This window comes from Mirounga leonina, unplaced genomic scaffold (genome assembly GCF_011800145.1).
Source record: "Mirounga leonina isolate KUSES-001 unplaced genomic scaffold, KU_Mleo_1.0 Mir_154, whole genome shotgun sequence".
In the NCBI taxonomy this organism is placed as follows: Eukaryota; Metazoa; Chordata; class Mammalia; order Carnivora; family Phocidae; genus Mirounga; species Mirounga leonina.
Window position 1 is genome coordinate 44816279 of NW_023270389.1, and position 12581 is coordinate 44828859.

General features: G+C 43.6%; 1 protein-coding gene across 1 annotated transcript in view; it reads right to left on the reverse strand.

Moving 5' to 3' along the window:
- NIBAN1 (niban apoptosis regulator 1) overlaps nucleotides 1-8271 on the reverse strand; it is a 154984-nt gene extending 146713 nt beyond the window's left edge. The window contains exon 1 of the mRNA XM_035010656.1: nucleotides 8082-8271. Coding sequence (XP_034866547.1) covers nucleotides 8082-8136 — 55 coding nt within the window. The 5' untranslated portion in view covers nucleotides 8137-8271. The remainder of the gene's footprint in view (nucleotides 1-8081) is intronic.
- Between the last annotated feature and the right edge of the window lie 4310 nt (nucleotides 8272-12581).

Here is a 12581-nt window from a genome sequence, read left to right on the forward strand (position 1 = left end):
ATGTAGAAAGGCCACCTGGAGAGAAAGAAAGCCTTCCCATTTGAGTCTGGCCACCAGCCAATCCACCAGCTGAGCGTAGCCACAGGAATGACCACCTGTGAAACAGAAGATGTAGAACCACCCAGCTGAACCCAGAGCAGATAGCAGAATTGTGAGCAAATACCATTGTCTGAAGAGCCAGTATCTTTTGGTGGTAATTTATTAGGCAGCGATAGATAACTGAAAATAGTGGTTATTGTGGGGGGAGAAACAAAGCGGTTTAGGATTAGGATGGAGTACATGGAGGCTTCTGGAATGGCCAGTGAAGTCCTTTTCATTTCTTGACCTGGGTGATGGCCACAAGGATATTTGCCTTATTGTGATTCACTAAGCTATACATTTGTTTTGTGTGGTTTTCTGAACCTGTGTTTTATGTTAAAATAAAAATAGTTTTAAAAGAAGAAAGAGGGTCGGGCGCCTGGGTGGCTCAGTTGGTTAAGCGACTGCCTTCAGCTCAGGTCATGATCCTGGAGTCCCGGGATCGAGTCCCGCATCGGGCTCCCTGCTCGGCAGGGAGTCTGCTTCTCCCTCTGACCCTCCTCCCTCTCATGCTCTCTGTCTCTCATTCTCTCTCTCTCAAATAAATAAATTAAATTAAATTAAATTAAAAAAAAAAAAAGAAGAAAGAGGGTCTCCTGGGTGGCTCAATCGTTAAGCGTCTGCCTTCGGCTCAGGTCATGATCCCAGGGTCCTGGAATCGAGCCCCGCATCGGGGTCCTGGCTCAGCGGGGAGCCTGCTTCTCCCTCTCCCACTCCCCCTACTTGTGTTCTCTCTCTCGCTGTGTCTCTCTCTGTCAAATAAATAAATAAAATCTTAAAAAATAAAAAAATAAAAGAAGAAAGAAAATCCACATGGTTTGGCATAGAGACATTTACTCTTCCTCCAAAATTCCTTCACACTACGGGCTTTTAAGAAATCACTTAAGGGCAGCAGCTCTTTCTGTCCGCGGGTCCTGTCCCTGTGCTTTAATAAAACCACCATTTTGCACGCACACGCACACACACACACACACACACATATATCGCTTAGGACCTCCTAGTTAAAACTACTAATATATTCTCGTCCTATAGACATCAATATCCAAACAACATCAAGCATGGAAATATAAATTTCTTTGGGTCCCAGAGCTTGCAATTTGCAAAACTGAATTAATTGCTTTCATATCTCTAAATCTTTTCTCCTCGAAGTGAGAAAAAATATGTCTACCAAACAAAAAAATAAGAAGAGAAGCAGCAGTAACACTTTTATAAGTTGGCCTGCATTTTCTTACTGGCAGCAACTTGCTAGTCTCTTTTTTAAATGGATTTTCCAGTTTCAAAGGGGAAAATCTGTATTGCATTTGGGGTTTGTGCGTGCATGTGTGTGTGTGTGTGTGTGTGTGTGTGTGTTTGGAACTGTTAGAATTTTAGCTCTCATGTCCTCTGTTTTTCTAAAGTGCTTTAAACAGACTGTAACATCTGAATTGCTTTCTTTTATTCTTTTGTCTTTACTTCTGACTTCATTTCCCATTTCCCAGTGCAAATTGCTGTATGTACCTTTTCTCTTAGAATGATGTTACCTAGCTTTACTGAGCAGATAAATTAAAAATTCTGATTAGGAGATTAAAATTCACTGCCATAACTCACACTGAATATTTTGTAAAATTTTCACAGTACATTTATTTTAATTGGATTAAAAACTATTACAAATTGAGTTCCTGTTGTTGCATTTCTACCTGGGAACCCAGTTCAGACCTTCCCAAAGATGACAACAGAGTAAAAACTACAATCAGTTTAGTAGTCCAGCAAAAATAAATAAAATAATAAAAAGAATCACTATTGTCATTTTAGGAATTACTATTACTAAAGCACCATTGATGATGTGGTCTTCTCACAGCCAACGTCCACAGAAAAAAAGAAGTGTTTCATGGAGACCAGATCTTGATTCAGTGTCTGTCTCAATGAGGTTTATCAAGGCATGAACTGCAACCCAGGACGGAAGGTCACTGTTTCTTCCACAAGCATAGGGAAAAATGTTAATTTGTCTCAGTCTATGTTTGTTTATTTTTGAGGAGTCTAAGAAACTCTCAATTCACACTAAATTCCCAAAGTCTTAGCTTCCATTCACAAAGACTGAAGGTAGTAGAAAGTTCTTGTTGCCACTAGAAATTACCAGTCTGCAATAGTTTTCCTAATCAGAAACTCCTGCTAGCTTCACCCGTGGTTCGGAATGCTTAACGGCATTATTTTTAATCAAAATATAATGTGATCAGTAGGGGCGCCTGGGTGGCTCAGTTGGTTAAGCATCTGCCTTTGGCTCAGGTCATGGTCCTGGGGTCCTGGGTTCGAATCCTGTGTCGGGCTCCCTGCTCAGCGGGGGAGCCTACTTCTCCCTTTCTCTCTACCACTCGTGCTCTCTCTCTCAAATGAATAACTAAAACCTTTTTTAAAAAATAATGTGATCAATATACATTTGTGTGTTATCTACACTGAGTCCTCTCCTTCTTTCTCCCATCCCTGCTATTCCTACCTGGGGAGCTGCAATTCCTCACTTCCCAGGAGAATCCATTCGTTTCTACAAATTAAGAACTAAGACAGATACTAATGGCATAATCTTTACCCACCTCCTACTTTCTTTTGACTAATTTTTCTTAAAGGGGACACAATAAGGCGCTCTTAGTGTGCTGGTTATGACACTTCGGGACACAAGCACAGAAGACAACTGTATTAGAATAAGATTTGTCTGTGGATAACAATAACACAGGTAACACTGGCTTAAATAAGATAGTACTTTATTTCTCTCTTACTAAGGTCCAGAAGTAAGTAGCTCAGTGCGGTATGGAGGTTTACTACAAGAAGTCTTCAGGAACCTAGACTCCTTCTGTCCACTTACTTTACTCTGCATGAACTCCATCTTAAAAGGACATCTCAGGGGCGCCTGGGTGGCTCGGTCGGTGAAGCATCCAACTCCTGATTTTAGCTCAGGTCATGATCTCAGGGTCCTGAGACTGAGCCCAGCGTCAGGCTCCACGCTGGGAGTGGAGCCTGCTTAAGATTCTCTCTCTGTCCCTCCCTACTCTGTTCTGCCCACCCCCCACCACTTACGTGCACTCTCTCGCTAAAAAACAGAAACAAAACAAAAAGCTTTTTAAAAAATCAGGGAAGAGGGCGCCTGGGTGGCTCAGTTGGTTAAGCAACTGCCTTCGGCTCAGGTCATGATCCTGGAGTCCCGGGATCGAGTCCCGCATCGGGCTCCCTGCTCGGCAGGGAGTCTGCTTCTCCCTCTGACCCTCCTCCCTCTCATGTTCTCTGTCTCTCATTCTCTCTGTCTCAAATAAATAAATAAAATCTTTAAAAAAAAAAATCAGGGAAGAATGATATTGGGGGGTAACCGGCACTCTCTACCACCCCAACTCAAAGAGCAGTTGGCATACTACACAAGAAATACTCGGGAGTAGGACCAGCAGGCAATCAGCGCGAGGTGTGCCAGGGCTCCAGCTTCTCTTCTCTGAGACTCCGTTGGCCTGGCAACGCCCCAGTGTTGGCTGTGTCTTTGACCTAGCTCCCTTCCTACTCAGTAGTTCCAGGCATCACATCCAGATGCCATAAAGTCCAAAAGAAGAAGGGGAAGAAGAATATGTCTCTACCCTTTGTCTCCTTTTTGAAAGGAAAGAGAACTTTCTTAGAAGCTTCTAGCAAACTTTCCTCCAAGCCTCACTGGCCAGAATGCATCACAACCCCATGCCTTGTATAATCACTGGCAAGGAGAACATACCACCATGACAGGCATGGAGCGATCATTACCCACCCCACAAAAGCCGTTAAGTGGGGTGAGCTTCTCTGAAAGCTTTGCATAAAGGAAGTTCAAGACCCAAACAAAATTGGGCTTCTGGTTGAAAGAGGAATGGGGAAAGGATGTTGGGTTGACATCCAACTGTGCCTACCACACTCCATATTCTAACTTCCCATTATGATATACTGCCATTTCTAGCCAGATAAATTGGACTCTCAGATTACATTGTCATAATTATCCTTATAAATCAGCCCAGTTCTTATGCCCATCTCCTACCAACAAATCGTGACGGAAGAATAAACAAATGTGTGGAATAGTACACATCTAGTTTAAGTAGACTGCAAACATGTACAGTTCTCCCTATCTTCTGTTCACAGTACAAATTTCATATACAGCCACCTAAGTTCACCCTTTCAGTATCAATATGAGAAAATCTCCCTAAGACAAATACATGTTGTGGGGTTTTTTTTAAGATTTTTTTTTTTTTTTTTAATTTGAGAGAGAGAGCACAAGAGGGGGGAGCGGGAGAGGGAGAAGCAGACTCCCCGCCGAGCAGGGAGCCCGATGCGGGACTCGATCCCAGGACTCCAGGATCATGACCTGAGCCGAAGGCAGTCGCTTAACCAACTGAGCCACCCAGGCGCCCATACATGTTGTTTTTAGGCCGAAATTCATTTCCTACTTTATAAGTATCAGATCTCCGATGAGCATTTCACTGGAAGCCACTGGGCCCTCACAGGAAAAGTATGACCGACTGCAACAGTAAGTCGAGGAAAAGAACAGTCCACCAGTCCCCACCCAGACCTGTGTTAAGCCACAGTTCACAGCTACAGCACTGATTTCATAGTACTCTTCTGACCTCCCACAGGACTTATGTGGGGGGAGTTTTCAGGTTCATTTTTCTTTTGATTCATTAACAATCCAATGGCAATTTGAAAAAAAGTAAAGACTGGGGCGCCTGGGTGGCTCAGTCGTTAAGCGTCTGCCTTCGGCTCAGGTCATGATCCCAGGGTCGTGGGATCGAGCCCCGCATCAGGCTCCCTGCTCTGCAGAAGCCTGCTTCTCCCTCTCCACTCCCCCTGCTTGTGTTCCCTCTCTAGCTGCGTCTCTCTCTGTCAAATAAATAAAATCTTTAAAAAAAAAAAAAAAAGGAAAGACAATTATTGCTCAAACAGGAAGACATTGTGTGCTCTGAAGCTACAGTTCACTTTTTTGCATATCAAAGTTTAAAAAGTAAAAGAAAACCCAGCATAGAGAGAGAAAAGTGCGCGAAATTTGTCACCGATGCCTGGATTAGATGAGCTTTCCTTCTCATTAAAAGAAGACCCTCTTAGGTCGGTGCTAAAAGCATCACTGAAGGCTAAAACAGATGACACTGTCCATATGATCACAAGGTAGTCTTAGTATTATTTCTTAATTGAAACATCTTTATCAAGGAAGTTACTGAAAGTTTCTAGAAGCAATACTAAAAATTTATTCTGTGGTAAGAAAAGTGTGGTAGTAATTTTCAAAATACCTTTAGAAATGAAGTAACTCCTTAATACTTCTGATATTCTTTTACCTAGAAATTTACTAAATCCTATGAAATAATGTATTTTCGAAACATCCATGTGATGAACATGATTATCAACAAAGTTTCGATGCACACAAACTGAACAGCAGCTGTTAAATGATTTGTCTAAAAGTAAATGCTGATTCAGACTCATTAGCATACCAGAAGTACAGCTGCTTATAACACATACAAGATTAAGTTAACAAAACTCACTCCAAATATACTGACTAGTTATTCTCCATATGTTAGCAAAGTTTATCAAGCTTGAAGGAAAGTTATTGAATCAGCTCTAGGAGCTTTCAAATCTTTAATATTTCACTGGCAGCTACTTTATGAGAAACAGGCCATGAAATTGTATTTAAACTTTACTGTCATATTTTCAATTGTTCTGCATACAATTAGATCAAAACTTGAGAATATGCATGGGCTAAATGATGGGCAAGGCGAATAAGAGAGGGTTATGGTTTGTTTGTTTTTTGTTTTCTGTTTTTTTTCCCAGGGATCTGGGGCTTCAAAACCATCAGGAAATCACAGCCCCATGACCTTCATGTGCTCATGCACTAGCAATTCACAACGCCATGCATTTTTCCAATGCTCTTTTCTCCTTTGGCAAGACGAGTACTCTCAAATGAGGCAACGTCTCATTTTCTCTGGAGGTATTCTAACTTTAACTCTTCTCTTCCCTCTGCCTGTACATACCTTGAAAGTGCCCTCCCAAAGAATCACGAGATAAAATCGAACAGGATTTGTGGATGCAATGACTGTTAGACAATATGCTATAGTTTTATTCATTCAGAACGTATTCATTCCAAGTCCTTCCTGTGCACTAGCCATCTCATACTTTTGCATGTGTAATAATTTAACTTCACAATAAAATAAAAAGTAACACGTTTTCTTTTCACGTGAATACAATGCTTGCACCAGCAGCAACAATGGTCAGGACTACGAAGAAGTCTTCGAGAACCTTAATCCCTTACATTGCTGGACTTGCACTGACTACTATAGTTGGCCGTGATTCAACTTTAGGTGTTTTTAAGCTTTGCAGTGAAATAAAGTCTTTTTTTTTTTTTTTTAAAGATTTTATTTATTTATTTGAGAGAGAGAGAATGAGAGACAGAGAGCATGAGAGGGAGGAGGGTCAGAGGGAGAAGCAGACTCCCTGCTGAGCTGGGAGCCCGATGCGGGACTCGATCCCGGGACTCCAGGATCATGACCTGAGCCGAAGGCAGTCGCTTAACCAACTGAGCCACCCAGGTGCCCTGCAGTGAAATAAAGTCTTATAAAAGAAATGGCATAAACATCTTTGCCAATAACTAAATGCAAACCCCTTCTCACTGGGTTCCCCTACAATTGTGTCAGTCCCTTACACGCTGGTGAAAACAAGCATATAGCCAAATTTCTAAGACTTGAGACAGCCTTAGTTTAGCTGTTTTACTAATATAAATAAGTCATCCATCTTTCTCCCATGTTAAATAAACGACAGCAAAGGAATACTTGACCAAGTTGCATCCCCTGACAGAATGGGTTGTTGATGATCCTTCCTCCAGAAGTACCAGAGCAGGAGGAAGAATCTGGAAAGTCAATTACATTGCTCTCAAGTGCCCTGATTTGATATCCTTTTAAAATGGTTATAAATGTTATGGTGACTGAAAACAAATATGGAATAAGGACACTAAATAAACGCTTTCCTTTTAGGAAAGATTCAGGGGCCAGAAAGAGAAAAGGAACGTAATCAGGAAGAACTTAACCATTTCTTTACAGAATTAGGGTAAAACTTACAGTTCGATACCTAGTTTAGAAGGTATTTCTAAAGCCAGAAAATTACTAAATTCACAAGATAACCAAATGTTAGGTAGTGGTTGTGGGCAAGGTTGCCGGGGAGGAAGAGACACGCACCAAATATACCCAGGAGAGTCATGATTTTCCGCAGTTTCAATTCAGTTTGGTTTTTTTGGTTGTTTTTTCTGCCTCACACTCTCTAGTGAGTCACTATATCTCTGGAAGTCTCCCCAACTGAGTTTCCCTCCATCTATAACTTTAGCAAGTGTTACAAAATATGCCAATGTTCCTCTTTTGCCTCCCCGCCCCCGTCTCCAGAGAGGGAAAGGAACCGTACAACTTGGGAGCGTAATGACACGGTCCTTTCTGCCTCTGATGAAATCATCCCACAAGTGATCTGAAAGTTCAAGTGAAGCTGTGGTCGATACCTCGTTTCACAAAACCAGGCCAACGTTACCAGGAGGGAAATTCTGCTTTATAGGCCGGGAATCCCCCGGGAAGTCTCCATAAACGAGGGATATCCCCGCGGCTCTCTTCAGAAAGAGCTCAGAACTTAGGGGAGAGCAAGGTGCTTCTGGCCCGGGCCTGAACAGACCCCCAGGCGGGCTGAGCGGAGAAAACGAGGTCGCGTCCCCCACCCCGCGGCCTGCACCTGCCTCCCGCAACCGCGCCGCCGCACTTCCCAGAGCATCCCCCGCCCGCTGGCCCCCGGCCCAAGCGCAGCCTCGCCCGAGCCCGGGGCCGGGCCGCAGGAGAAAGCTGGCCGGGCGAGGCGCCCTTGGGCCCCCGAGGTCCCCGCGCCCGCAGGTTGCGCGCCGCAGGTGGAGGGCGGGGCGGACACCCGCTCTGCACGCGCCCTCGGGGGCCAGGGTCGGCGCAGCTGTGCAGGCCCCCCGGCGGGCGCGGCGCTCCCCGGAAGCCCCCCCACGGCGCGCGTACCTCGGATGTAGGTGCACTTGCCCTCGTCCAGCAGGCTGGAGGCCGCGCCGCCCATGGCGGCGGTGCGGGCGGTGCGGGCGGTGCTCCCGGGGCGGCGCTCCCAGCTGCCGTCGGCGCCCGCCGCTCGCTCCTGGAGGTGGCTGCGACGCGAGCCCGGCTCTGCGGTGAAAGGACAAACTTCCTCCGAGAGGCGCCGCCTTCTGGGGCGCCTCCTCCAGGTCCGCGCCCTCTGAGGATCTGTGGGCTGGCCCGGGGGCTGTCTTCCCGCCCTCGCTTCACTGGGGAGCTCCGAGGGGATGTCCAGTCTGGAAAGACTTCCCGCTCATTCCTTCTCCTTGCTGCCATTTTGCCTCCTCTTCTCACCGGTTATGGGCAGCCGAGAAACACCTTTGGGTAAGTGGACAATTTCCCTTAGTGACTGTAAACCTCTGTGAGCTGGAACCTTCTCCACTGACAAGCCACGAGGTGGAATTCAAGACCCCATTGCTTTGCACGCCCGCCGGGTACAAGAAACAGCAGTTCCCAAGCATCACCTGAGAACTTGTTAGAAATGCAAAATTGCAGCACCCCCACCCGTCTATACCCCTCTACACTTGTACGTGTGCGCGCGTGCGCACACACACACACACTGCACCCCAATTAGAAACTCCAGGAGTGGGGCCCGGCAAACTGTTTTCACAGGCATGCCAGGTAGTTCTGGTGCCTGCTGAAGTTTGAGAACCGACAGTAAACTGTACCTTCCTGCAGCCATGAAGTAGGGCCAAGGAGGGGGTGGGAAATGAAGGGGAAGAAAGAAAGGGAGAAATACAAAAACGGGGAAAACCTAAACCTGGGTTCTGCAATATGTTGCCAGTCCTGAAACTTCTGAAGACGCCCGTCAAAGTCTGTTCTTAACACCTTTAGGTCCAGTTCTTCCCTTTGACAAACTGGAAATAGTTCATTAGAAAGGGCATCTATTATTTTTCCCACAACCACTATTTAGCTTGGCTGCCTCTCCCAAATAACACTCAACTGGGGCAGAAGGGTCACCATGCATTTCTTCCTATTCTTAGTAATCAGATTTTTAGTGACTCCTATTGACTTAACCTCCAGGGTCAAATGGTCTGTACACACAAGAACCAGGCCTGAAGAGGACTTGGAAGGCTTTGCCCTCAAAAGTTAATTAACTAGCATTTTAATGCCAAGATTTCTCACACCTCACACCCAATCTCTCTCACCCTACACTCTAATCCATCAATAAAATCCTCTCCATTCTGCTTTGAAAATATATCCAGTATCCACCCATTTCTCACCCCTTCCCCTGCTATCACCCTCATCATTTCTCACCTGGATAATTACACTAGCCTCCTAACTGGTAAGCCCCGGTATATCATTGACACTAGGCCCCACATCCTCTGTGTCCTCATCTACCACCACTCTCCCCCTTGCTCTCTGTTCCAGCCCCACTGGCCTTTTTGCTCTTCTAGGACACACCTTTGCATGTGCTCTTGCTTAGCCTAGGATGGTCTTCCCTCAGATATTCACGTGGTGCACTCTCTGTCTCTTATTTCATTCAAATCTCCTCTTAAATGCTAACACCTCAAAAGAGGTTTTTTTTTTTTACCCCCTGTTTATACACTGGCCCTCATGTCTGTCCCACTCCTTTCCCTTCATTATTTCTATTCATATCACTTAGCATCATCTGGTATGTTCCTTTATCTGTCCCCACTGAAATGGAAACTCCATAAGGTTGGGGATTTTCTTTATTGATGTTGTTTCTTGTTTGTTTGTTTTTTTAATTATTCATTTTCTTTCTTTTTTTTTTTTTTAAGGGCAGGGATTTTTGTTCATTGCATTCTCTGATATATCTCAAATGCCTAGAACAGCATCTGGCACATAGACGCTCAATAAAAAAAACATTGAATGGGTGAATGGATGAAATATAAAATACCGGATCTGGACTTAATGAAAGCTGTGAATCTCGATGAATAAAGAGCATTTCCAGGTAGCTACTCAATGATTTAAAGTCTTCAATGTTCAATCAGCTCTTTTCTCAATATTCTAGTTAGCTCTTAGAATTATATATCTTGGGGCACCTGGGTGGCTCAGTAGGTTAAGTGTTTGTCTCTTGATTTCGGCTAAGGTCGTGGTCTCGGGGTCCTGGGATGGAGCCCCAGGTTGGGCTTTGGGCCTGTGCTCTGCGTGGAGTCTGCTTGTCCCTCTCCCTCTCCTCCTCCCCTGCTCATGCTCTCTCTCTCTCTCACTCTCTCAAATAAATAAATAAATACATATATATTTTTTAAAAAAGAAGTATATCTTCTCAGAGTAGTTTCATTATATAAATTGCAAAAGTTGTGGGGTGCCTGGGTGGCTCAGTCATTAGGCATCTGCCTTCGGCCCAGGTCATGATCCCAGGGTCCTCGGATCGAGCCCCGCATGGGGCTCCCTGCTCAGTGGGGAGGCCTGCTTCTCCCTCTCCCACTCCTCCTGCTTGTGTTCCCTCTCTCGCTGTGTCTCTCTCTGTCAAATAAATAAAAGATAAAATCTTTAAAAAAATAAATAAATTGCAAAAGTTGTGCCTCAGAATGCTGTTATTGTTATTGAAGAAAACTTAATTCGGATCTTCTGCCAGAGGATAGTTTTGGCTTGTCACCTCTTGTTTGGAAACAATCTGAGAAAAGACTGATTATTCTCATCTCTCATTCTTAACTCATTTGTAGCACTCACAGATGGAGCAAGGTACAAGGAAGGATTCTTATGTGTGTAGTATCAACAAGCTTTGTAACCACACTTTCAGCTTCAGATCCTAACCTGATAACTTAGCCATGTGACCTGGTCAAATTGCCTAACTTACTTGTCTCAGTCTCTATCTGTTAAATGGAGTTGGTAACAGTTACCTCCTGTGCTGTTGTCAAAATTACATTTGATCAGGTCTGTGAAACACTTAACATATCCCCAGGAACATAGTAAGTATTCAGTAAATGGAAGCTCGGATTGTTATTATCAGTAACAACAAGAGTGGTCAAGGAAGCAATTTTCTAGAGAAAGTATAATCTTAATTAGAACTTGAAAATCACTGATATTACATTAAGAAAGAACTTCTGCTCCCATTTTTTCCCCCAAATAAAGCTCCTTTCCTCCAACTGGTTTACAGGAAAAAATAAGGAATCTATTATTTTAGTCACAGTATTTAATATTTGCAAATCCTATGTGGGCATCATTTTATTAATCACACGCTAAAAATGAGTCTCCAAGCAATTCAATAACTTTATGAAACAGATTCAACTTCATATGATTCAAATCAGCTAGTTTAGAGAACTTCCTATGCAATGTTAGTTTTTGTATTCTATCAATGTATTTCATTTTAAAATACTCTTAGGACCACTTCTTTCTCGGGGGCGCCTGCGTGGCTCAGTCAGTTAGGTGTCCAACTCTTGATTTCAGGTCATAATCTCAGGATTGTGAGATCTAGCTCTGCGTGGGGCTCAGTGCTGAGCGTGGAGCCTGCTTAAGATTCTTTCTCCCTCTCCCTTTCCCTTTGCTCCCCCAGCCCCAGTGTGCTCTCACCCTCTATCTAAAAAAAAGGTGGGGAGGGCAGCTGGGTGGCTTAGTTAGTTAAGCATCTGCCTTTGGCTCAGGTCCTGATCCCAGAGTGCTGGGATCGAGTTCTGTGTCAGGCTCCCTGCTCCGCGGGGAGCCTGCTTCTCGCATTGCCTCTGCCTCTCTCTCTCTCATGAATACATAAAACCTCAAAAAAAAAAAAACAACCCCCCCCCACTTCTTTCAGGTAAATAGCACATTCTAAAATGATTACCTTTTTAAATATCTTAATTGAGATATAATTCACATACCATAAAATTCACCCATTTAGATTACCTTTTTTAAACGAGCAGATTAGATTAATAGACATTTAGTACTAGTACCTGTAGAATGAGCATGTGTTTTGGGATTCTCTTACCTGTCATAGAACTATGAACCCCTTGTTTGCCATGTTCTCGTTTGAGTTAGTGACATCTGTCTATTTGGGCATTTAACTGCCTGCAGAGCACGGACAATCTCAAACTTCTTTGCACTTCCCCAAGTACCTTGTACGGCTGTGTCATATAGGAGTGGGAGGACTGTAATTACTTGATTGTATGATAAGTACACATGGTAGGTTATACCAGTTATCCAATTTAATCTTCACAAAAACAGACTGAAGTAGGCACTGTTATTATCACCATTTTAAAGATGAGAAAAATCAAGGTGAATAAGTTTAAGCAGTTAACTAAGGTCATCTGTCACCTGGGTTTATCTAACTCCAGAGTTCATCCTCTTAACCACGGATGCTACTACTTTTATATTAAATCTTGCTTTTGTTTATTTACATAAATAATCCAGGTTTTACTATAAAAAATTAGAAACTATTGACAAACAAAAAGAAAAAAGGGGGGGAATCATCCAGATCCCAAAGTCAGTATCTGTATTTTATTTATTTATTTATTTATTTATTTATTTATTTATTTATTTATTTATTTATTT